Here is a 27,387-nt window from a genome sequence, read left to right as displayed (position 1 = left end):
GCCTCACTGTTGAGTGACATGCTGAGTATATTTGCTGCAAAAAATCGAGTATGTTAAGTAGAGCCAGATCTGAGCAAGTGCATGAGAGACTTCCTCTGGCTGAGCTGACTGACTTCCTGTTGGTTCCCTGCTCACGTGAATGGGATAAAATAATTTGCTGATGCGGCTCTTTGAGAAGTTTTGACATTTATTGGACTGAACCAATTAAAAGAAAAGCCTGTGCAAATTACTTCTGTATCATCAGAATTTAACAGCTTTGTATGGAAGAAAAGAAAAATTTTTGGGCCAGTGAGTGTCACCTCATCCTGCAATACCGAGTGTGGCCACCACAAAGTGCTGTTCCTGGGGGCTCAGTATCTCCTCACTCTAGCGCCAAATGTTTTTTAAAGATGTAAAGAGTCGCCAACAAATAAGCTATTTGCTCTTGTTTGAGTGACGACGTGTTGCCAAGCTGTTAATATTCTTGGTTTAGGGTTTTAATGGGATTTGTTGACAGAAAAATACAGAATAATTCCAGCCTTATCCCTTTTAAAGTTGCAAGATTTTCCTCTAGTGACAACATGGCATTACACTGGTTAACGCCTTCAACCAATGAGCAGGAGGTAATCAGAGTTGTGTGTTTAAATTAAGAATAAAAACCTGCAGACTCTCTTCACAGCACATTCTTTGACACCGCAGGCTGGGAGAAAACACCGGATCCAAACAGTAGAGTTCTCTCTCTCTTGTTGTGCTAAGTATTGAAAACAGCGGTTGAATCCCACCAAATGACGGCAGATAACAACCTAGGACATCTAGTCTCAACGCTACTTGGTTGTGTTTCAAAAAAACACAACTTGGGAGTCCAAATCCATGTTGGTCTGATGTTTCAGATGAAATGGAAGGGGGGGGGGGGCTGTGCTGGTACAGTTCAGATGCAGACACAGTGACAGGGTGTGAACCCAGATGGATTCTTCCAGCTGGCAGATCCTAGGCCCCCCTCTTTGGGTTTTATTGCGCGAAAGCAGAGAGAGATCTGAAGTATAGTTTGGGATGGGATCAAGCCAGGTCCCACTTCATCCCCAAACCACATAAACACAAACTGGCAGAGAACAAAGTAACCACAGAGAAACAACTCTTGTTCAAGGCCAGAAACATTCCTCTGTGGAGCCAAAAGAGATGGAAAATTACACTTCTGGCACAGTGATTGAAAATTCTTCAGATTCACAAAAGAGGTCACTGGCTTTTCGTGGATTCTCAAAGGTTGTGAATGTTTTCATTTTACTCTGCTTCAGTTGTCTTGGAGGTCAGTGAAGTCTAAAAAAACCTCATTATTTTTCTATACTAATACAGTTTTTGTAACAACACCCATCTCTGGGAATAATTTACTCTGTTCTTCCTTTGTAACTTTCTCTAGTTCAGGCACCTTCTGAGGCAAACTAGCGTCAGCATGTTTTTTCTTGTGGTTGTATTCTGATTGCAAAAATATCTGCGTTTCAAGAAGAGCCCGCATTTTTATTAAAGTCAGACTCGAGCTTTCGGAGCTGCCAGCTGATCAAATCTCATTGAATACATTTGGAGATTCATATGTCAGGGAAGCCAGAGACTCAGGTGCCGCTCGGTCACCTGAACCTGCCGCAATGCCCTGTGGGAGTTGTAGTAAAAGGTTTAGTAAAGCTGCAGCGTTAGACAGCATCATCACAGCTACAGCAGAGATGAAAAATGAAGGACAGCCGGATCAGCTGACAAGAGCTGAAAACAGGCAGACGACAGAGCACAAACAAAGAGTAAAATTAACAGACGGACCAACAGAGACTGGCAAAGTGGGAAGCAAATACATAAATAAGAAATAAATAAAGACAGCAGGGTGCAGCCTGGTGGAAGCTACGCACAGGCAGTAAAAAGCAATAGACATCAAGCCGGTTACTGGGGTGAGCTGCTGGCAGCCAGAGTGCAGTGTTGTGTTATGGGGTGTGTGTGTGTGTGTGTGTGTTTCTGTGTGTGAGGGGTGGTGCAACATGCAGATTTTATTCCTAAGGGGTGGATGGGGTGGGGTAGGGCAGGTAAGGGTGAGGTTTTCCTGATTTGAGTAAAAAAAAAAATGCAACACAATGTTCCCAATGAGGTCCTGGATGCATTTTAGTTTTCAATAAGCAGCAGCTAGGATGGAGAAGGTTTATGTTGAAGCCGTTTCCTGGACCTCAGGTAGTGATGACTTCAGACTGTAATGCATTCGGAGCTCTGTTTGTCTGTGGATGTTCAAACTGCTGGAATTTGGAGCTTCGCTAAGCCTTAATATGAAGTCTGCTTGTGACCACGTATCACTAAGACCCTATCATTTAACATTTTTCTGTACTAGTACCAGTAGTATGAGTGTCAGTGCTGATACCAAAACATACCATTTTAGTACCATACTTTGATAATCATAAACATTTTCTTATATCAAAAAAAGCCAAATGTCTCAATGTTTAAAACTGACTTAAATCGGGAACAGAATCTGATCAAACAATACGTGAACAATATTACTAATCTGAACAGACATATGATGCCAGCTTCCGGTGCTCTGAAAGTTTTGGATACTCTTTCGGATGATGGCAAAAGAGTATGTGAGGTTCAATACCTGGCCCTAAATAACACAGGTTGTTCTTTCCTTGAATAAAACTTGGAATCTCCTTGCTACGCACGAGTCCAATATTTTTGGGTATATACCTTTAAAAAAGGCCTAAACCAAGTTAATTTATACTATCTTATGTGATTTTGAATATTTAACCATAATGGTTTACAAAAGACATTAAGGTAAAATCATAGTGGGATATTTTGGGAGCAAAAAACAAACAAAAAAAATTCTACACAGCTGCCAAATGACTTCAGCTTGAACCCTCTACTGTCAAGATATCGCTTTCCAACAATGAAGCCTGTTGAAGAAAAGCTATGATACGTATCTTGACATAATATTTGACAAGGATAAACCAAGAAAAACAGCCTGTTTAATGTTTGTTCTACATTAAGAGAGACTACTTTTAACCTTGTGATACATTCGTTTCTTTTAGAAGGAACTATGGCCCGAGCACGACCTTTAAAACCTTGACTGTAAGCAGTTGTGATGGATAACTGCCACTAGGAGTCGCTGTGGTTTGAGCAGACTGAGTTATACAAAAGCTCAGAGTCAGATCCAGCGTGATGACAAGAAGATTTAGACCATTAGAAGGTTTTTAAACAGCCACAGACAAAGAGGAGGCCTCTCACTCAACACACTGCTGCTGTGTGCGCTTTTATGCATGTTTATGTTCATGAAATGAGAGCGAATTCTTTTGAATCGAGTGATTGATGGGTGTGTAAAGCCAATGGTGTGTCTCCTTCCCTTTAAAGCCAACACCGCTAAGCAGAGCCACGGGGCAGGAAAGGGGGGCAGGCAGGCAGACTGGCGGCTGACCTCGCCCCCCCCGTCCCAAGCAGCAACAGACCAGACAAAAAGGAGGCGGCGAGCGACAACACCAACAGTACTATGATTGGCTCTGATGGGTCTCAATCTGCAGCAAAAAGTGGTGGCGTGATTATCGATTGCTTTTTCTGTTCGCTAGTGCTGATCGAGGGGGAGAGGGGTGATTGGAGGAAGTTGAGGAGGAGAAAAAAAAACATTACTGGGGACAGGAGGAGGTGTTCGAACAAACCAACATAAAAAAATACAAAACAAACACAGTTGGATTTGCTTGAGGAGAGGGAGGGAAATTTCCACATATAAAATAACAAACAAAGTGATGAACTGATCGACGACAAAAAAATTGGACGAAACATATAAAGAAGGAAAAAGTAGACGATGGAGATGATAAGGCAGAACTCCTCTCTACTGAAAAAGAAGGTAAAAATATAAACAGAAAATAGCACTAAACTATGAAGGTAGTAAATAAAGAGATGAATGAATGAGAGGGAGGTATGGGAGCTGTAGAGGGCGCTGTGGCGAGCCTGACTCCTCTCTCCTCTCTCTGGGTCTACCTTTATAGCCTCCTGGGGGGATGGAGCTGGGTTTGGCAGGAAGGGGGGGACCTGTACTGTTGGAGTTGTTGACTGGCGGCTGGAACGAGCTAGACAGGAAGATGCCGTCAGAAACAGGGCGGGGTTTGCGCGCAGTGGGCGGCGGCTGAGGCTTGTTGTGATTGGTTGAGGCGGTGGCCGGGAGGTCGCCGTACGACTTCCGGGTCGCCGACAGCTTCACCTGACCTGATTGATAGCCGCCGCCACTTCCTGCTTTGGTGGCTTCCGTCCCTTCCTCCTCGTCTTCCTCATCGCCCGCGTAGGACACAAACTTGGCGGTGTAGAGCGTGTCAGGGGAGGTGACCTGGGTTTTGAGGTAGGAGGTGTTTCTCTGTGGGGGGGGCGGGGGGGTGTTAGTAGGGTTTTGGGGGGCGGGGGGTTGGTATTCCCGGGGTAGAGGGGGCCGATACAGACCGGCCGGCTCGTCAGGCGTCAGCAGCTTTCTCTCAGCCTCATCGTGCTGCCGGCGCCGCTCGGCCTCCAGGCGATTGTAGTACTCCTCCTCCTGTCTCCTCTGGGGGAGGGACAACCTGTTAGTAAGCTCCACTCTCATTGGCTCAACCTCAGTAGTGGACACTAAACTGGCTAATCAGACACAGCTGGGGATGTACTAAACACGTCAACAAACTCCACTACTCTGCTTCTACCACAGGTAACACCACATCTGTTAGGACACCTGTCCACCAGTATAACAAGACTCCTCCGGGCCTCACTACACCTGCTCTAACTGGCCTTACAATATTTACAAAGTCCACCACGTCTACCAATTTGACAAACTGAAGCATTTGATAACTGATTCCAACAGATACTAGATCAGGGGCCCCATTTATAAACTGGTCAATGAAAGTCCAATGACCAATGACTTAAAGTAGAAATACACAAAGTAAATAAATTATTTTATTCACAAAAAGGTCTGCACCATGAACTTCCTGTTGGGTATACTGAGCATACAGCTTGTTCACAAACAAAACTTAAAGGCTCCGAAAACCTACTTTCTCAATCAGCACTATTTCCTGTCAGCTGATGATACACGGAGCAACTTTTAGAGCAATCATGCAGGGCAACGTTGCCATCAATGATAATGAGTAAAGATTACTACCGTAATCCCCTTCCCCCACCATTCTGCCACCGTCCCAATCTAAACATAGCCGGACTTGCCACTATCAAGATTGCCCAGCAACATTGCTCAAAAAGTTGCCCCGTGTATCATCAGCTTAACGGGTCCAACAACTCCACTAACCTGACAAGACACTGGAAGAAGATCCTGTTCCCCCTGGCAACACTAAACCAACTCTGCTTCCTGGACCACCCTGTCTCTTCCACCATCTCCCCTTCCCTCATCACTGTGGGAGTGTATGCGTGTGTGCACAAACTACGTGTCCATATGTGCTTTGATTCTCTGTGTACCCTCAGATTATACTATATCTGGTTTGTGGGTAGGTTTTTGATTCAAACCCACCCTGTCTCCAGCGGCTAAGCTCTAGTATCTACACTTCAGGGAGAGGTCTGTGATGTTACACATGAATCTACACTGGAGGAATGCGTTTAGATTTCTGGGTTTGGAGCTCGACCAGCTTCTCCGGGTCGCATGTGCTCAATCTCGCTGCTTCTGATGTCAGATTATCTTGGCGTTTTTGGTCCCGTTTTATTTTTGCTGAAGGCTGAATGTAGTCGAGATCATATAAGTCCTCAAAGAGGTAACCACTACGGGCCGTCGCTAGAGCTGTGGATGTATCCGAGCTGCTTTTGATGGTTGAATCAGCCCAGTTGGAATCTGAAGAAACTGGGAGGGATTAGTGGGTGTGTGGGTTTGAATGAGTGGGTGGCTGCTGGGTTTCTGAATATGTACGGTATGGATGGCTGATGGCGGTAATGAGGCAGGTGGGTAGATTTCTGTGTGTGTGTGTGTGTGTGTGTGTGTGCGCGCATGTGGTTTTGGGAAAATGTGGGAGGGTGGGCGGCATTCCCTAAACATAGTTTGTGAAGCGATGCTGGATGGAAATGGTAAACAACAAAATAAATAAATTAAAACCTGACAAAATCATAATTTCTTCCCCAAAAACTGAAATAACTTAACTTCCTGACGTACACCGACAACAACGACAACATGATGGGGGTCCCATGCTTACGGTGGGTGGGAGCACATAACATGACACAGCATCACATAGGGTGGGGGGTGCACAGGATGAGGACATGCAATTGGACATTTTTACAACAAACAGCAGATTAACAGTCACAACATCCTATAAACAATATCTTTAGGACAGTTAGGTCACTTACAAATATTTAACATTGCTAAAACTGTCTTAACAAATAAACTGACTTAAACTAAGTTAAACCCACTCCGGGATTTTTACTTCGGTAAGTGATGAAATCTGTTGCACAAAAGGAGCAATGCTCAATATATTAAAAAAAAAATTTACATCTTTCTGTTGTGGAGTTAGTTTTTAAGTTTTGCCTCTGCCTGCACAGACGTTTAAACAACCAGTGGTGTCATCAGTGGACTACAGTTCACAGGACAAATGCACCAGGATAATGGCGTCATGGTAAAGACACAACAAACACACTGAACATGTTTGATTTAACACACAAGATGAGTGGGTGGGTGGACACAAGATCACACTACTGGTCATTTAAAACCTCCAAATATTTCCATTTTATAATACATATTAAAGGAAGACGTAGCCTCTCCAAATTAACCAAGCAGCTTGAACAAAGGAAGAAGAAAACAGTGGCTTTGGAAAGTATTAAAACCCCTTTGCTTGTTGCAGACTTTACTTATTAAAATGAGATTTCAGTTTTTGAGTGTAGAAGTAATTGCCAAAAGTAAAGTGTATTCAGACCCTTTGCATTAAAGTTTTGGTGATTAAGCTTATGGTGTGCTGAATTAATTACCAAAAAAGGTCAATTTAATTCATTTAAAATGAATAAAAAAGTGAATACTGACTACTACTTTCACTACCGTCACTGTACATCCTTGAGTTAGACTGCCATTTGGCCTGTTACTGATTGTTTTAAATCCATGAGCTAGTAAATTCCATCTACTTCTGATATAATGGAGGTGAGTATGTAATTTAGGATTTTATACACATGTTCATTCTCTTTTGACACGCGCAGCCAAACTGATTGCACAATGCTTCTAGAAAGTAATTAACACAATCTTCCCGGAAAGCGTTTTGAGAGATTTTACTATACTATTTTTTCTTTTCAAATTAATAAATAAATGCCTTTAAAAACAAGCAACAGTTTGGGAAATATTTGTCCACTTTCTTGGCAAAGTCAGATGAAAGGATAAATTTCTCTACTGTAAATATAAGGCTACCTTAGCTTAGCGCATTGACTGGAAACTGTGGGAAACCGCTAGCTTGACTTGGTCCGACAGTAGCACAATCTAGTTGCATCTCTAAAGTTCACAAATTACCACATTATATTCAGTTAATTTCATTTGTACAGTACAAGAGCCGGACTATTTCTTGAAATTTAATAAGCGAATTTCCCAAAATACTCAGTACTGGTTATTTTTAACTTCACACAGCTATTTAAACTATTTGGGATTTAATCTACTTTGTTTGTGCCACAAAATAATATATTTACTTAGTGCCAGCAGTCAAAATTCAATAGGTTTGGCTTTCAGAGGAAGACTAATGTAGAGTTGGTCTAAATACTATTTTAGCAGATATTGTATATGTTAAAACTTCTAATAGATTTCTGCCCTGTGCTGGACTCAGTAATGGCTTCATAAAGAAAACTTCCTAATCATTAGTTTTCATTATCTCCTGCAGTAAAATTTCACAGACAAACAGACCTTCTCCTCGGCCTCTCGTCTGGCTCTCTCCTCCTCCCTCCACCTCCTCTCCTCCTCCTGCTTTGCTCGCTCCTCCGCCTCCCGCTTACGAATCTCCTCCAGCTGCTGCTTACGTCGTCGCTCCTCGTCCTGCAACTGATCACACACACACGCACACACACACAAAGAACAACATGCCAAACGGCACGCAAAGACAGGCACACATGCAAACAAGGTAACAATTAGTACAACATTAATCTCAAGTCATTCATACCAAAACTCTGAGAACATTTCCACATCCAATTCCTCAGTTTAACTGCTTGGACACTAAGATGTTGTGTGTGATAAGTGTAAGGTAGTTTGGATTTGTCTCACAGGACTGCTCCAGAGGGGAAGAGCAGTGTGCACTGCAAATGCACAGCACAGATCTCACACACACACACACACACACACACAGCTAAACATGCCAACACCAACAACAACATGCAACAACAGCGACCGGAACAGGGCAACAAAAACAAAGACAGCCCCTCTTTCAGCTAAGGTGTATTTGTTTTGAGTGTATTGACAAAACGATCAATAAAGGAAGTACCTGTAGTAACTGCAAGCTTAACGGGCTGCTGCAGAAATGTTCTGAATACAGTACCATCCCAACACAAACCCAGTGGTGAAACACAGAAGATACAGACCTTTTTTCTGGGCTGGGTGGTGGTTAAAGGGTCAGTTCAACCAAATTACAAAAACAACATATTCTGCCACTTACCCCTAGAGGGATCTGTCCATGCACAAACTGCATGATAAAAACTCTACTCAACCCACTGCAGTGAAAACAGGATTTTCTTTGTGGTGCTTAATTGAAAATTACTTTTACACTGTCAGTTTTCATTGAGACTCCAGGGTAAAATATTTTTAGAGATTTTTATATGGGATACATTATATAACACAATATACTATCACAGTATATTGTTTTTATTATTTTAAGTTGTGTTTTAGTTCATAAAATTTTTATATATAAAAATGTATTGTGATATCATAATCAATTGGTTTTGTGCATATCATTTCACGTTTTGTTTTTATTATTTTGATTTATTATTTTTGAGTTATTCATTTTAAATATTTCTAAATATAATTTTTTTTAGACTTATTTTTTGTTTTTTTATGTGTTTTTATATGTGTTAAATTAATTTTATTTTTTCTAATAATTTATGTATTTATATTTCATTGTATATATTTTACTTATTTACATGTTTAAATTTTTATGTATTTTTTCTAATAATTATTATTGTTATTATGTTATCATTATATAAACTATACAAACAAATTATTGCATTTATTTAAAAAAAAATAAAAAAATAAAAAATCTGTATTGTGGTGCACAAAGAAACCTCAGAGATGGACACCTAAAACTTGGAACAAATAAACCCAAATATAACTTACAGATAAACCAGAACAAAAATAATTAAGTGAGAAAATGTGTGTTTTCTTTTGGTTGGACAGGCCCTTTAAAAAGTGAACATAAAGAGGCTCAGCTGGTCACATACAAATGGAGAGATGGATTCATGGACACCACAACATCATGATATAGCCCTGCGCAGGCATCGCCGGGGGCTCCTAGGACTATCATGCACGGGTATCGACCTGGACGCCCCCCATGATGCATTCAGCCATGCAGGCGCCACCTCCATATGCACTCAAAACATCACTGCTGACAAGAAGCACACCGACCTCAGCTCGGTTACTATATAAACATGTAAAAATTAGGTTTTCTTTTATGATTTGGAAGCACCAGGATTTCTCCATTGGTAGGCAGCAGATTCACGCGTCGTCCCACAGTAGTTGTTTTGAGTGGACAAAGAGATGGACAGCTTCCCCAGCCAAACAACATCAAGCATCCCAGGACGGCCTCTCTTTAGCTAATCATGGCACAGCCCTGACTGCAACCCTGAGCCAACCCCCAATGAAACGACAAACACTAGTCCAGATGGGTGGGGAGAGACAGATAGGAAACACGGGCAGGTGGGCAGCCCAGACAAGAGAACAGGAAGTGATGTAAGGGCAAGGAGAGGATATTTGTCATTAACAGGAAGCACATACCAAGTCTAGAACAGAGATAGCTGGGACAGCATTCTGCTGCTGAAGAAGAAGAAGAGAATAGAGATTGAGAGAGAGGGGGCAGATAGGGAGGGAAGAAGGAAAAGAAAATTACCCAAATACTGAAAAAAGGAAGGTGTGGAGGAGATTATCAATGAAATTAAGTTAGCAAAGTAAGGAGGGGAGAAGAAACTGAGGAAACATAAATAATAGAGGGGAGGACATAGAGTAAAAGTGAAAACCATTGCTAAGTTCGTTTATCTCCACTGCGCTGATTAGTGGCTGGTCAAGAGCTCCGTAATCCACCTGACCACATCTTAAAATACAGCTCACTATTTTCTAGCTGTTTTATTCTTTATTGTTTTTGTTTCTTTATTATTATTTTTTAACAGAATTTTGAATAATTATTTTTTAATTTTGAAGAGGAAAGTGAAGAAAATTATTGGTATAAAAACATTTTCAACACAATTATTAATTACTTTAGCCAATTGTTAGTTTTTTTTATTGGGTCAAGTAACTCGTGAGCATTAAATAACATAATTAAGGGTGTGGCCTGGAGTCACCTGTTCCCTTACTTGATTTGATTAAACACAAATTCTTCACAAAAAAAGATCTTGACTAAGGTCCAAATTTAAATGAACCAAATCACAAAAACCAAGCATTGGCTCAAAGACTGTATCCTGTACCAAATTGTAATTTTGGGCTCAATACTATAAATAAACCTAACTTTCTCTTCTCATCCGTCACAGCCATGTTTACTGTAAACTGTGCTGAATGTCCACCTGTAGCCAGGAGGAGTTTTACACCAGCAGCACATGAAATCCAAAAGATCAGTTCGAAAGTATTTATTTACAGAAAAAAGAACAAAAAATAAACCAAACCAATCACACACTCAGCCTCAACCTCACAGACTCGAAACCATGTCCAACACGCATCTACCACACACAGCTGCATCCACCAGCACCCACCCACATACTGCCTCATGCAGTCATATTCACCACACAGCCTGTCACACAGAGAAGTTAGGAATATAATGCTGCCTAAGAACTGAAAAGTATTCAGGAAGCACCGGGGGTTTGCCTGAAACATTTTGGGGCTCTGTGGCTTGGTTCTTTCCACATTAGTTTCTAACTGTGGGACTTTTTGTACCTCTGTACAAAAACTGTATTTATCAAAATGGGATGTAATGATCATCTGATTCTACCTTTGCATTATCCAGAATTATTTAATAAAATAATGAAGACATTAATGTTCATTCAGGATGCAGGGAACCTTGTTGAAATGGGACCAGTAACACTGTGGGCTCATTGTGGCTATGCAGCCCAGCACATATGATGCATTTGCATTACATTTGGAAAGATGCCGAATATATGAGTAAGGACAAACTGATCTTACATCAACGAGGGAAAATCTATGGCAAAGAGTAGGACATAGTATTTCCCTTTAAACTAGTTGTGTCTTATCACAGCAGGACGCAGCTGTTTGTTGTAATTCACTCACTAAGTTTAGGAACCAAAATCTACAGGAAACATAAATCATGTTCTCACACACTTGCAGCCTTTACCTGTCATACTTAAAGTCACACAGTTAGATCCATATGATGTGATCCTCACCTGCCTGCCCAAAACCCACCTGCCCGCCCACCCCTCCAGCCAATCAGATTTAAGCAGCTCAGCATGGCAAAGCGATGACAGAAGCATGTTGCAGATGCACATTGCAGGACATTCATAGTGGGAGTGCTGTCACAGAGGAATCCATTTCCCCTTCTAGCATTTGAAAGCCGTTCTGCCCCCCCGCCTCATTTCCTGTGGTTAGACCTTTCTTGTGTGCTGAACTACAGATTTGTTTCTGCCAAATCAGGTTTTGCACATGAAACGATTTCCTGTCTCTTTTCTCTTCCCTACTTCCCTCAGACCTTCCTGTAAATGTTTATTTTATTTATTTGACTTTTATTCTCCTCTCCCTGTGGCTTTCTTGTCATTTAAGTTGCTGCATGATTGTCTCATCTCTCTTCTCCTTCTTTTATTTCTCTTTCCTCCACCCTTGCCATTTACTGTCTTCCCGCCTCTCTATCCTTTCCCATCCCGCCACCACCTTCCCCTGTCTCACCCTGACTCTCTTCTCGGCCTCCAGCCTCTGCATGATCATCATGGTGTCCACGTCCTCGTCATCCTCCTCCTCCTCATCTTCATCGCTCTGCTTGGACTCTTGCAGTCGTTTCTGGAACTGCCACTCCAGCATCAGCTTCCTGAGGCGGTCGCTTTCCTCCGCCGTTCGCTCGGGCTTCGCCTGGAAAATAAGTTATGCTCAGAACTGGATCGGGCTGTGAATCCATCACTAAGTTTGTGTCTAAGCTAAAACACCAATTCCCTCTGGACAGAGCTTATATTGTACCTACCTGGAGATCCTGGATCTCCTTGTCCAGCAGGTCTACGATGTGAAGCTGCTGCTGTTTCTCTGCCTTCTCACGGGCGTCTCGTTTCCAGGGGTCAGGAGACAGACTGTCGCTGGACGTTAGCTCCTCCTTACTGATGGTGATGTACTGCAGGTCTCGCCTCTCGATGGTCCGCGGCTGCTGCTGCGGTAAAAGCTCCCTGATCACCGTGTCCATGCCTACAAGTACATCGCATCTTATTTATTATACTGACATGAGTGTAGTTTGCGTGTAAAAATAGTCTGGAAGTCACTATTTTTGAGATCAAACATTAACTATAAGAAAAGCTGTGACTTGAATGTGTTACCAGCAGGGTTGGAGGCACTGGCAGGGGGAGGAACAGCTGACCGCGGCAGGCTGGCGAGCTTCTCCGGCCTGGGTGGGGGAGGCTGGGGCTGAGACTGTGGAGGGAGGTAGGGCTGGGGCGGGGTCACAGAGGGCAGAGGGGGCTGGTGGTGAGAAGGAGGAGGCATGGATCCTCCGTTGTTGTGAGGTTGGACGGGCATGACGGGGTTGGCCCGGATCTGACCCAGCTTCCTCTCCTGCTCTCTCCTCTTCCTCTCCCTGGCAAAACATCAAGCCATCATTAGTGATACTTATTGTCATCATCTTTATAATTTTTATCTTGTTTGCTGTCTGTTATAAATGTCAAAGCAGAAACAAATAAATAAAACCTGAAATAATCATAAGTAAAGCTACATACAAATTGTTATTGTACAATTAAAACCTCAAACATTTTTAATGCATGGCTAGAACACAGTTATGTGTTCTAGCCATGCATCTACATTTATTTATGTTGACTGTATGTTTGTCTAAGTGTAGCACCTTATCACCACAGCAAATTACTCGTATGTGTAAAACACTACTAAAGCTCCTTCTGATTCTGAATGTGGCTAAGACTATGATCAGCAAATTAATTTATGACGATAACAACTCATAATGCCCTGATTCTACCCGATTTCATGATTGGAAAACATATGACAGTAAATTGTACAAAATGTAAATAATATTTACACCAGTGGCCTAAAGAGGGCACCATTTTCTCATTTTCTTTATGTAAAATGCTAAGACGCAATAATGACAAAGGCCACAAAATCTCACTTGGTTATGTTTTATGTTGTCATACAAAAGAAATGTGTACATGTGTCCCGTATGGGCTACAGTCCTTTTGTTAGGACATTATATTGTTTGGGGGATCATGGAGGTTATTTTGTACCATGGGACCACCAAGGTGGAGGTGTAATGTTTTGTCTGTCCATACACCCTAATTTTGTTTGTATGGATGATTGCCTCTTATCTGACCTAACACTTATACCTGTTTAACTGTCGTTTGGAAACAGCCTACACGGGCCTCTCCAGTTAAAATACGTTCCTTTCTGTGCCTTTTGATTATCGAAACATCAAAACATAAAAAAAATAAATAAATAAAAGAAGCCCCACCTCTCTTCCTCCAGCCGAGCTTTCTCCTTCTCATACCAGCGTTGCTGCTCCTCACGTTTCTTGCGGTCAGCGGCCTGCTGGGCTGTTATGGGAGGGACGGAAGCGGGAGGAGGCGGGAGCGGTAGGTCAGGTTGGGGGTCGTAGGGGTCGAAAGGGTCGGGGTAAGGGGCTGGTGGTGGTGGCGGAGGAGGGGGCAGGTCAGAACGGGACGGCGGCTGGGCCGGATGTGGCGGCGCGGCGTGAGGGGCGTTGGGCGTCTTCCATCGGCCCGGCCCAGTCTTCTGGTTCTGGGTCTTGTTGGAGGATGAGGAGGAAGCTGAGAAGTTGAGATGTTCCTGGCTAGACGTGGAAGACTCCAATGAGGAGGACACTTGTGGCTGTGGGGCCCAGTGGTCAGGACCTCCTGCAGCAACAGGAACAAAGTAACACATTAAGTGGTCAACTGTAGACAAACGGGTCGTTCTTCCTGTAACTCTTTTAATTAGGATCCCTTGGCCCATCAATGACAGAAGAGATGGGAGGAGAAAAGACAGGGATGGAGTAATGTACAAAGTGCTGGGGTCACTAATGGGGTTAGGGTCCCATGATGAAGGCAGACAGCTGTTTGAAGGTAAAACTAAATATCTTTCCCCTCAGATCTGGAGGCTTGGTGGCATTTTTCTCAGCTGGCTTCACCAGTCTGACCTCAACACTCAGGGTTTCCATTTAGTGTTTTAATATAGAGAAACCTTTTGATTATTTTTATTAGATAATCACAGAAGAGAAACACAGGGAAGGAAAAGGAGAGAGAGGTTATAACGTGCAGTAAAGGGCTCGGGCCAGACTAGAAACAACCTCAGCACTGTTAAATGGTAGATGCTCGACCAGGTGAGCTACCTGAGGTAAAAGCTTTAATGAGCAGAGCAGGTTGAATTTTACTCATCAGTCCTAACTAATGAAGGTCAACTGACTGCAACACCGGGACAAGATAAACTGACCAGAAGTAACAGACAGCGTGCAGGATTTCTCATTTTACAGAGTAAGGATTAAGCAAATTGTGACAGATTAAAATGTCACAATTTGCCATTCTCAGTACAAATTTTATGATTAGTAAATATTACCTAATAGTAAGCAATAATTTCACATTTAATTACACTTTAGAAGAACATTCGGATTTTGAAAACCACTAAGCTTTTACATAATCCGACAGGTGCTACAGTCCTTCTTACCTCCTGGTGGTCCTCTCTGGTAGTCAAGATCTCGGTGTTGGTAGTCCATGTCCCGGTAGTCCTGCTGGTAGTGCTGCTGCATGCGCTCATCTGGCCTCAGAACTCCTGGTGGGGGGTACAACTCCTCCTGGGAGTGGTTAACGCGCTGAAAAGGAGGGAACATCGAATAAGAGATGAGAGAAGCGGAAAAGAGAGGAAAGAAAAGGGAAAGTGAGATGGAGAGAGGAGGGGAAATGGAAAATAAAGAAGAGAGAGAGAAAGGACATCGGCGGGGGGGGAGCAGAAAGATGAAGGTAGGAACACAAAGAGGAGAGGAACAGGATGAGAAGGGAGCATGATGGGAAGAAACATTAAATATGGAGAGGTAGAAGACATCTGGACCACCTAAATTATTCATTTGAAGGATTCAAACATATCCAAGAGGATTTTACAGTTCAGTACGTTTGCATTCTACACACTTCTTGAGGAAAAAGAAATGAAATCTATTGACTTACACAAGAAATTCAGCAAACCAGTTGAAAAATACAGCTGCATAGATGCATTTGTACTCATGTCTGATGTCCTGATGCGCCGATGACCCCCGACAACTAATTCAATAATTAACTAAAAAATTCATCTTACTATCTTAGCGATTCTCTAATGTGTTGAAACAGTAGCTTTAACACATTGGGGTCAGATGCTGCTCTACCTGCATGCTGTTGTGGATGTTGTCAACCATAGGGGGGCGGTCTCTGTCGTCCATGCCTTGCCAGTGCTGCGAGGGCACCTGGCCAGGACCGACAACCCGGTCCTGGCTCTTCGAGGCCGGGATGGTGAAGTACTCCCTTTGGTAGGTCTGGGTGGGGATGGGGTAGGCCTCTGGACGGGGAGGGGAGGGCTCATCCTGATAAATGAAACCAGAAATTACTGTGTGAAAAGAAAACATGTGGGACACTAAACAGGCAACACATTGTGGGGATTTGGTTGTGTAATAATGCTCTGTGCACTTCTCATCTCAGTTCTAGATACTGTGTCCTCGAGTGTTTGTGTCACTGTAGTCTCATGTGGTCTGCTGGAGCATTCCACATAAAGACGCCACTGGCTTCAATCGCACGGTGGATTACTCACGTCTGCACACAGGTTGCCGGTAGAGACGGAGGTGATCTTAGCGCCAGGTCCTCCGGGGTACACCGCTTTTCCTGCAGGACTCTGGCTCTGATCTGATGACGGGGAAGGAGGCATTATAGTATGGTTAAAAGCATTCACTTACAATATTCAGAATTAAGCAATGAGTTAGAGGAGCAAAGGAGTTGCCAACAATTCCCAAATAACCAATGTGGTTACTGAAAGTGGTTTTTGAGATTGTTTTTTAATAACAGGGTGTCTTTTGAAGCCACACTGTTATTGCACAACAGTACCGTGGAACTGTGTTTCCATATCTGGGTGGAGTAGTTAAAGAATAACACCGGTGTTATTTTAATATTTCTTTTCTTTCCCATTTCCATTACAACCCATGCCAAGTCAAAACACAATGACTTGTTTAAGACAGATGCTTTAAAAAATGTTTATCTAATCAAAGTCTCCTGGAGCAATTTAAGATTTTCTGTATCTGCTTAATCTACTGCCTGAATTAGTGGGAAATGTTATGGGTACGTTGATGTAATGCGTCATTAAACTCACATCCTTGTGATGAACAAATTAAAAAGTATTGGTTTCTTATGGAAGTGGTCAAATGCATTAAAACCGGTGTAGCTGTCAATTGAGATTTGACTTTAAAATTTTAAAGCCGTTTCATGCTGATGTTCAGTGCATTGTAGGTGGTGAAAAGATAGACCAAACAACTTCATGCAAATTCAAGTGTATAAAAACATGAAATCTTGGGAAGTAGGGGGGCTTACTGGCTACGTTGGGGCTGGAACGATGGTCAGCTCGGTTCTTGAGAAGTCGATCTTCGCTGCTCATCTTCTTTGGTTCGGGGTAAGAATCCCAGCCAGCCTGCGGACTCTCCGGAGACCCGTTCTGCACGGAGCTGTTGTACAACTCAAAGCCTTCGCTCTTTGGTCGAAGTTTCCCGTTCTTGTCGCGGCCTCGGTCTGATGCTGGACACGCATATAGACGTAAGGGCGGAAGAGATCAAAGAGAGAGAGAATGGCTGTTTTAGAAAAACATGAAAGCAACACACACTAATCTACCTGTTACTGTATTTAAAATTTGACCACTGTTCTTCTTTGTCAATGCGGTTTGTCTTTGGCTATGTTGTCGTGATTTTCTACATGACACCTTCTTGATATCAAATAATTTAGCGGTTTGGGCATAAGAGATTAAGTGACAAAGTTAAGACTCTAGTTGAATTCCCATTTGCTCACATGATGCCTTTCGCCTATGGCATGGATGAAAATCGAGATATTGTGTGGGGGTGCCGCATTGTTTTTTTTAAACTTCTTTTGCCTTGCGCCAAGAGGAGAGGTAAATTAATTAGAATATCAACAATCTTCATTTATGATAAATGCATTAGACAGCGTAAATGTTTTGCAGTGTGGGTAAATTAGCAAAATCGCTGCTGTGAATTTTGCTTAAAAGAGGCGCATATCAGAGATGAGACAAGACATTTAAATTGACATCATATTTGCATAATAAGGCGCATGTCTGAAAGAGGATTAACTTCTGTCATGATGTTTTGAAAACAAAAGAAATGACCCATCTCTGTAGAGGTAATTGTGATTATTAAGTTAGTTAAAGTCTTTTTTCATGAGAGTGTTACATTCATAGAGTCAGTGTACAACTTTTTTCCCCTCCTGGGTATCTAGCTCTGCTTCCTCTGTACAGTCACACCCTCAGTCTGTGAAAATCTACCATTCAACTTCCAGATTCCTGACAGTATAACTAAAGAATGACCAGCGTCCTTCACTGCCTGGTGGTTAAATTTCACTGTGTGCACTGAAAAACACACTGTGGTTCAAGGGAATTCGAGGAGAAACACCCCGTTAGCGTCATCCTGGGCTACAGTCCGGCCCGGCCAGAAGACTTCCTCAATGAATGTAGGGTCACATTCCAGCAGACAAAGACTAGCACACAGCTAGACAACCCCATGAAACTCTGCCCTGTATGTGTGTGAGAGTCTGGACACACATGCAGCTCGTCTCACACACACACACACACACACACACATATCTGGCAGTGGCCACAAACACTCATTATATCTTTCAGTCTGCAAGCTGGTTTCTTACTGCGCTGCAGAGAAGACAACAAGGACACACTGTCTGGGCAAGTCTGCTTCTCTTCTTTCATCCACAACACCAAATTACTGGCATTAACTAGTGGTGGAACTAACAATAGTCCATTCATTACAACTATTAACAGAAAAAATCTGTAACGCCAAAGTTATGATCTTTTAAAGGGCTTTTAATTTAAGACTTTTATAATGTTCATAATTGTTCAAGGACCAGTAAACTAGTATTTAGTGAAAAACAGCTGAAGTGCATATTGTTGTTCCACTGTTAAACATGAACCTGCAGTTTCATTACTCATTAATCTGTCAATTATTTTATCAATTAAGGAGTTAAGCCCATCACAATTTTCTGGAGTGCTAGTTGACCTACTAAATTAACCTTTTGTCTGACCAGCAGCCCAAAACCAAATTTATAAATTCGATGTATAGTAATATAAAAAGATGAAATCAGCAAATATAAAGTTGGAACCAGAGAAAGACATTTTTGCTTGACAAATGACAAAAACGACTGTTCGGTAATCAAAATTGTTGCAGATTCATTTTCTGTTAATCAACAGTGTTTGAGCTCTACAAATAATCATTAAGCACCATTCACATAAAAGACACAAAGTTCTTCAAAATAGAGGAAACATACAAATTCATAAAAAAAAAAAAAAATAAAAAAAAAAAAAGCAGATTTAATACAATAATTTAGTTGATTCGTAAATAAAATCCCTCTAACGTATTTTCAGACTTTAATGGGCTCAAGGGAACTCTGAAAATATGAATAATTATGTCAATAGTATGTTTGGAGGACAAAAGACAAACTGTGAAGCTGTAAAACGAGTCGATACTAAAGTAAACCATCTCAACATTTTGCAAGTGTATATGTCTGTGCTCACCTCTTTGCATCATAGGGCTGGGCTGGTTGAGGAGTGTAGCCAGTCCGTGGTAAATGGCTCCCTGCTTGGCGACCTCCAGAGTCACAACTGAGCCCGTTCTCGTCATCAGCTCGGCTGCCCTGAACACACAGAGAGAGGGAGAGGGGGGAGCATGAGTATGAATCTTGCAACACAACTTGAGAGGGTCTGACACACTTAAATTACTCTCTGTGGTGTAGGTATTACATCCACATAGTTTAATAAATATCTAAATTCCCCATTTAACTGCATTGAGATACTTCATCTTTTAAGTGATCAGAAAATGGTCTGAACTCATCCTGGTAGTAAACCGTGCTCCGTGCTCTACGATGATAATGTGCTGAAGCTGTGTCACATTACACACACAGTCTAGTAGTTTTGGATGGAAATCACATCCTAAATTCAAAGCAATGAACCACAAATATTATGAAGATGGTGGGTGATAAGAAGAACACGATTCAATTCAAAAACAGTATGAAGAGCTACTTGCTCAGCTAATAAGGGCCCTGAATCTACTTTATAATACATATTTACTACAGACATCAACAGTAAGGGTTCAGTTTTGGTGGAAAGCCAGATACGGAAGTGTATTTAGGATGTTAGTGTTATGTTTACTATGAGGTCTCTTCCTTTAAAGGTTAGTTTTCCTTACCTAAACCGAGGGTTCAGATAGAGGGCTGCAGAGGTTGTAAAACCCTTTGAGACTTTAGGTAACTTAATTAAAATTGACTTAACTATCCATATTTGCCATGATTTTCTTTTTAATACTCCTTTCCCTCCATCCTACTGTAACATTGCCACTGGCAGATCTCGAAATAACATTAGATTCCAAATCAAAGCTTTTTAATCAACATTAATCTTTTTCTCTTTTTTTTGAGTTTTAGAAACGATTCTCTATTTTTCAGAACTAATCTGAGTACCGAGTACTTCATAAATCTTAAGTTACACCGCTGTAATAAGACATGAAACCAAACATTTACATAAACGTGCATTGAATTTATTACTCCGCAAAAAGAAAGAATCTCTCACTTACAACTGCTTTTATTTTCTGCAAATTTCACATGTTAATATTTGTATGAACATAAAATGAATCAACTACTAAGACATAAACTGAAAAAAGTTTCAAAGACATGTGATTGTCCCTGAATAAAGGGGGGCTTCAAAATCAAAAGTAACAATCAGTATCTGGTGTAGCCCTGTAGTCCTGTGCAGGTGTTGACACATATGGTCTGCCACTGAAAGGACAATCAGCCGTCCTTCCTGTCTCCCTGTAGTGCTTATTGTTATGGCAACATAAGCAGTCCTAATGCTTCCTTGCAGCAGGCCTAAAAGCACTTTCGCACAGATGAACCGGGGCACAGGGATCCTGGGCATCTTTCTTTTGGTGTTTTTCAGAGTCAGAAGAGAGGTCTCTTTAGTGTTCTAGGTTTTTATAACTGAGACCATTTCACAGGTGCATGTTCATTGACTGTTTATGGTTCACTGAACAAGCATGAAAAACATTGTTAACACCCTTTACAATAAAGATCTGTGAAGGGTTTTGGATTTTTACAGAATTATCTTTAAAATATAGAGTCCTGAAAAAGGGACGTTTCTTTTTTTTGCTGAGTTTATAATGAATGGGAAATTAATTAAATCTCCTTTCTTTACATTTTTCCCCTCACAGCAGAAGATGTTTATTACCTTGAAACATACGACTACTTTGTATTTACCAAGTACGAAGACACTATGATACTCATCTGACTGATTGGGGATACAACTAACAAGTACTAATTAATCACTTTCTCTACAAACTGTCAAAATATATTTGAAAAATCTCTATCACAGTTCCCCAAAGTGATGTCTTCAAATTCCTTATTTCTGTCCAACCAACTGCCCAAAACCTAAAGATGTTTAATTGAGACAAGCAGCAAATGATCACATTTGAGAAACTGGAAACAGAAGGGGTTTTTGCTGAACAAGGGACCAAAACGATCAATAATCAAAATAGCTGTCGATTATTTTCTGTCTATCAACTCATTGTTTCAGCTCTACAATGCGTGCACTACTAACAAAATCACTTTTAGTCATTACGGGAAAATGCAAGTAAAGTTTCTGTCTACTCCCAACAGGCAGTAAAACAAACTAGAAGACTTTTATTATGAACCACAGGGTGCAGGGATTATATTTGTCATTGCCAGAGACTCACTTCACTCTAATTTGGGTACAATCCTGCTGTGTCACACACACAGTACCCATGGTATTTTCTATAAACAGCCACATGTGGACACGGCTTTAACTAAATCCTATAAATAGTTGAAGGGCAGATCACACAAGGTAATGAGCCATGTGTGTTTGATTGGATGGAACTCTGGGAATGCAACGTCAACGGCTTGATGCGGAGCAGAGAACAGACTCTAAAACCACATTTGGAAATATCACAGGAGTTAGCTTTTACACAATCATATCCCAGACCTAAAGGCAACCAACGCCTAACCTGTAGGAGTACGAGAGGCGATGACCCCAGGATGACACCGTGATGACTGATCTGATAGTGGACATAATCTGAAATGTCCTGATATGATAAACCCCATCCACCTGCTACCTGCATCCTAACGCAATTACACAAATTATTTGTAAATCCAGTTTGACTTGGGGATGACACACACACACACACACACACACACACACACACACAAACGCTAAGCAGCAACACTGAACATCAAGCCTGTACATGCCGAGGGAGAGGAATAACTGGATTACTCTGAGCGGGGCGTTAGTCACAGAGTACTTCACGGCTGTTTTTAAAAACATGCACACCCTTTTTCTGCTCAGTGCCGTGTGTTTCAAACATGTTGGAAATGTGGTCTTTTTTTTTTTTTTTTAAACGAAGACAAATGGGGACGCAACTGCCTCAAAGCAAGAACCTCAAGATGTCTCAGCCCTGAGGTTTCCCAAGAAGTGGTTATCTTATGTCACATCAACATGATACTTTACTTTCAAGTGTTTTCAATTCTCAAATTAGAATTTAAATTAAGTTTCATCATCACATGGCCATAAAAACGTCAATACTGTGCGGTAGGTGGTGTAAAGAGAAAAACATGAGCGCCCACATCTACTCCCTGCTGTTTCTTAAGGATGAATCTCTAGATGTCTTGAAGCTTTAAATATAATTTATACGTGTCAGCTGGGAATTCCCCATTTCTAATTTGCAAATGGAAATCAGCATATGAGGACACCGAGTTCACTGACATCACATTACATCAGACTTTTTAAGACCACCTAGGATGAAATTTAATACCAACTTCACTGCCTTATAATGGAAAATCTGTATGAATTTTAAGCCCGACAAATTTTTTTTACAAAGTTACATGAATTTAATAAAGTATTTTAATATAATACATTAATATTTAACACACTATAGCTTTTTGGGTTGTGTTTGTACTTTGATATGAATCAAGGACGTCACTTTGTGTTGGAAAGTGATGGGGACATTGGGGTTCAGATTAGGGGTGTGACGATACACTTAACTCACATGCACAATTTACAATATTGGGTTCACGAGAACAAGACAAGAAGACATTTTAACACTATTTGGATGAAATATTCAATGCTGAAAAATATGAGCACTAAACACTTAATTTCCTGCATTCTAGAGACATTTTCTGCACCAATTTATGGTAGAATTATCTTTTATATAAAGTTATTCAGATGACAATTCAAACATATATATAATGCAGTACTCAGCAGCTTGTTTTTTTAGCTTAAGAAACTTCTTTTGGACATTGCACATTTCTTTCTTCTATCTTTAAATGGCATTGCATGTTTTCTTATTGCGCAAATAAACCTTTCTCAAAGTATTTCCATTTAGTTTTTGTTTTTTTTACAGTTCTTGTTGCAAGCCATTTTTCAGAACACATTTAACAAATGCTTGGAGTGATGGAGACATGTCCCCAGTATCCACAGTGTAAATGACACCTATGAAAAGAATACAATATTTGTGCACTAAGAACTCTTTAGGGGTGAAATCAAAAATACAAACAAATTATAAAGTCACACACAAAAAAAGTGTTATATTTATGACATTACGGTATTTATTTAATCCTACGAAAGAACAAATTTAAGACCTTGGTAAACGAAATTTAATACTTTGGTAATGACATTTAAGGCCTTATTTTTGGAATATGAAATTTAAGACTTTTTTAATACTTTTAAGACCCCACAGGTACCCTGTCATTACATGATATCTGAGCACTGGAAATTCAGTGATTACATTGAATTAAACAAACAAAAAAAACAAAAAACCACAGGACAACCATCTTTACCTCTCTTGTGATAGGCCGACCAGACTGCGCCCATCCACGCTCAACAACTGGTCACCTGCAGCCAAACGACCGTCCTGTAAAAACACAAACATGCCACAAAATGAGTCACTGTGTACATTATTACTCATTATCCCCTGTCACAGCTTTCACTTTCTGTGTGTGGACTAACCACATCAGCTGCTCCTCCTTTGACAACAGACTTGATGTAGATGCCCAGCTTCTCCTGACCAGCACCCTGCAGAGAGAGAGAGAGAGAGAGAGAGACAAAGAGACACATTAACCTGACATGTGTGACCATGAATTTACAAAATTTAAAAATATGTTTCACATTTTGGTTCAATTATTTCAGCAGGGTAGAACAATTACAGAATATATTTAGCAGAGTAAAGACATACACAGAAACACCTTAATAAAACAGACAATAAAAATAATTCTACAGGCGCGAGCGAACAGGTCCGTATCCAGTTTGAGTGTCTGGATATACTGATCGAATACTCACTACATACTTCAGATGCTTTCATGCTGTGCCTAAAAATGTGGTGACATGAAGAGTTTTTCAAAAAGCCACCTGAAGTTTGTGCGAGATTGTTTCAAATCTATCCACCATCTAGTTTGCCTTTTCATATTCGTTTTCTCGTCATCATGAAAAGCTTTTTTAGAATCATACTAAGTTACAGTAAGCAGTTATGCGATACTAAGGCCTAGTCCACACGTACACGGGTATTTTTATAACGGAGTTTTTCCTGTCTACATGAAAACGCAAAAACACGCCATCGTGCGCTGCCGAGAGCATGCCAAACCACCAGGCGGCGATATGACCTTAACCGTAAAGCCATGTGGGCCAATCGGAGCCTAATATTAGCGTTTACAAAGCAGGAAGTGGCGCACAATCTGAAATTAAACACACTCTGACGTCGCAAGGCAAATACTCCGGCTTTACCGTCTACACGGCAACCAGCGTTTCTTAAAATCCTCACCCTGGCAGGGGTTTTAAAAAATGTTCGGTTTCAGCGACTTGACACTGCGTTTCCGTGTGGACGAACAGCCAAACTGTATAGAAAAAGTCAGTTTTGAAAATACTTCGTGTTCGTGTAGACAGGGCCTAAGCGTGAAAAACTTTCCCATAATCTTCTGCTCAAACAGGAGAAGACGATGGTAGTACCTGACTTTTGCTGGGATCCTACTACTCCTATTATCAACCCAAAAATGCCCGAACCAACAGATGTGGAGCACTGAGAACAGAAATGAGCATTAAGTAGTGTGCTATAGAAGAAGACAATCGTTTCTGCATCTAGGAAGTTCACAAGGCTCCAACTGGTCGTTTCCTGCTTGACCACCTTAGCACGTCACGCAGGTCCTAATTGACAGTAAGCAAGTTTCAACAAGTAGTCTGACGTCACTTAGCCAAGTGAAAAAAGAAATTAAAGCACCCGTTAAAGCGTCTGACATAGTGACCATCTCAAGACATAACTGAAGTCCTAACTGTTTGAGACAGAAACACCAGGAACATCCAGCAGCACTGACTGAATCCAGCACCAAGAGGAATTTAAAACATGTACTGACACTGAACAGAGCAAGGCTGGATCGGAAAACTGTAGTTTCCTGAACACCAAGCCTCTTTTATCTGGGGTAACAAGTTCACCAACATGTCAAACTGAAACATTTCAAGGCATTTAAAGAGCACAGCGGTGGTCAAACACATTCAGCAATTTTATGTTCAGTTTCTCTGCTTATATTCTAGTTTCAGACTTTGCTGTATTCTAGTAATATTTTCTGCTGAAACAATCAAATCTCCCTACAGGAATCTGACGAGATATGTTTTATGTCATAATATTTACTTTAAACCAAATCCTTTCTTTACCAAGTAGCAACAGAAATCCATATTACAACGGGGAGAAGAAACACACACACACACAAGCCAGAGCCTCTGTGAGTGTGGTTTTCTTGTGAAGTGGGGAGGTGATTTACAGAGCGGCAGAGTGCTGGCATGTTATCAGACGTATCACACAATTTCTTTGCCATCTTGACATGTTTATCCTCCGAGTTTGTGCAACAGTAGAACCAGAAAGATATTTCAGAGGGTTTTTTTTCTCCCCCCTCTAAGAGAGACTCTCCACTGTGCTAAATGTGAAATATTTTTCATGTCAAGACTTTAAAAGCATAATTTAGTTTATATTAAGTGAAGATAAATTAAGAAATTCTGTTTGTTTTTTTGGGTGTTGGGAAGGCAACAAAGAGCAAACAGAAAGAGACAATGTTGCTGACAAAAACTGAAGACATCTTGATCACTTTCAGACTTGCTTCTACTTTTAAAGCAGGTTTCTGTTATTACAGTATAAAGCAGAGACCAAAGCTTAAAGAGAAAACACTACAGGAAAGGTTCAGATGGCACACACACACACACGCAAGACATTAAGAATCACAGCATGTCTATAAACTCGCTCATAAAACTGTGGAGTGGATGAAAAGGACTCCTAATTGCCGCCATCCGTCAGACCTGGCAACGTGGAACAGAGTGTGTGTGTGTGTGTGTGTGTGTGTGTGTGTGTGTGTGTGTGTGTGTGTATAAAAAGCAGAGGCAGGGGTTACGCTCAGGTTAATGGCTCTTACTGTTTGCAGGTCACATTTATTAACTGTTTCTTCAGCTGCAGTGTAGAAGATTAAGACACCAGAACAAAGGAGGGTACAAACTGCAGGGGCGTCGGCAATGTTCACCAAATTACATTCATGACTTTTTATGATCTTTTTAATTCCACGTAGAAGGAAAATTAATAGAAAACAAACGGGACAATAAGGCCTACAATTATTGTAGTAAGTTCATTAATTTACTGACAAATATAAATCACATTTTTTTTTGCGACCTGGACCTCGATAAGCAGCAGAAATTTCACAGATGGATTAACAAGTTAGAAAATTGTTAATGTAAGATATTTCTTAAAAAAAAGAGACTAATAATAAATATTCAAGACATTTGTAAATATAATTTTGGTCTTTGGACTTTTTTTTTAGGAAACTGAATTCAATGCATTCATTCAACGTGCATGATGGTTTTATCGTTGGTTATAGGGCTGCAACTAACGATTATTTTCATTGTCGATTAATCGGTTAGTCATTTTGTCCATTCCATAGTTTTCAGTCAATAGACATGCGCGGTGACCTGGAGGGCAAAACAAGATAGCGGCTCACACCAGACTCCGTCGAATAGACGCCGCAAAAGATGTTAAATTTCATTTGGATGAACTCTCAACTCAAGAAAAAGACAGATATGGACAAAAACTGCAAGTGCACTTCCGATCCATATACAGCACCCGCTGCCAGGTCCCTGCCAGCACTCGACTGCGGTAATGTTTACATTTACCTTGTAGGGAATCCCTCACCTAACATAGCTCAGGCTCGTCTCCGCGCTTCCTGGTTGGCGGGCAGCAGAAAATGCAGGTAAAATCTGAGGTTTTGAAAAAGCAGTTGAGAAAACAATCACCACAATCCAAACATGTAGCTGCTCTGAAGCTTTAGATCAAAATCACATGTACTCAAATTTCCTCCATTCACTTATACTGAAACCTCAGTAATCATTTAATATGATCAAAAGCTCCATAACAGCTACTAAATGGATCTTGTGGTTAGATTTTCCATGAGGTAAAAAAGTGATTTTGTTTCATGTAAGTGAAAATACAATTGCAAGCTCAAACACTGAACTTTTTAACCATTTCTTGTTCTAAAATTACTTCATTTACTCTGGCTCGTAATTCGCAGCTAATTTGTGTTTTCGCAACATTTTTAATAATCATCTACACTGCTGATTACTGGCTCGTTGCATGTGGTTTACTGTAAATTGCGGTGATCTGTGTTTTCCTGCAGCAGGAAACGTCTAAACAAGTGGGGACATAAAAATTTGGGTTGAAATGGGTTCAAAGCGATCAGTTTGTTTTAAAATAACAATGAGCTTTGTTTTGCCTTGTTCTAAACGAAACAAACTCATTCCTGAGCTTTCACATTGTGGCACATATTTTT

General features: G+C 41.0%; 1 protein-coding gene across 11 annotated transcripts in view; it reads right to left on the bottom strand.

Annotated features, from left to right (window-relative positions):
* Positions 1-27,387, bottom strand: part of afdna (afadin, adherens junction formation factor a) — a 105,017-nt gene that overhangs the window by 4,892 nt on the left and 72,738 nt on the right. For 8 of the 11 annotated variants that reach the window (XM_038726405.1, XM_038726410.1, XM_038726411.1 and 5 more), the window contains 13 exons: positions 23,546-23,611; positions 23,377-23,450; positions 19,055-19,173; positions 16,843-17,043; positions 16,073-16,164; positions 15,654-15,848; positions 14,966-15,110; positions 13,758-14,160; positions 12,625-12,881; positions 12,282-12,496; positions 11,993-12,172; positions 7,814-7,948; positions 3,970-4,522 (listed from right to left, as the gene is read on the bottom strand). In XM_038726405.1, coding sequence (XP_038582333.1) covers positions 3,970-4,522; positions 7,814-7,948; positions 11,993-12,172; positions 12,282-12,496; positions 12,625-12,881; positions 13,758-14,160; positions 14,966-15,110; positions 15,654-15,848; positions 16,073-16,164; positions 16,843-17,043; positions 19,055-19,173; positions 23,377-23,450; positions 23,546-23,611 — 2,635 coding nt within the window. The remainder of the gene's footprint in view (positions 1-3,969; positions 4,523-7,813; positions 7,949-11,992; positions 12,173-12,281; positions 12,497-12,624; positions 12,882-13,757; positions 14,161-14,965; positions 15,111-15,653; positions 15,849-16,072; positions 16,165-16,842; positions 17,044-19,054; positions 19,174-23,376; positions 23,451-23,545; positions 23,612-27,387) is intronic. The other 3 variants (XM_038726413.1, XM_038726415.1, XM_038726412.1) reach the window with 2 other exon arrangements.

This window comes from Micropterus salmoides, unplaced genomic scaffold (genome assembly GCF_014851395.1).
Source record: "Micropterus salmoides isolate LMB-PRFRI ecotype aquatic unplaced genomic scaffold, ASM1485139v1 Ms_hic_scaffold_18, whole genome shotgun sequence".
In the NCBI taxonomy this organism is placed as follows: domain Eukaryota; kingdom Metazoa; phylum Chordata; class Actinopteri; order Centrarchiformes; family Centrarchidae; genus Micropterus; species Micropterus salmoides.
The sequence above is the reverse complement of the archived record's forward strand: the minus strand, read 5'-3'. Positions and strand labels throughout refer to the sequence as shown.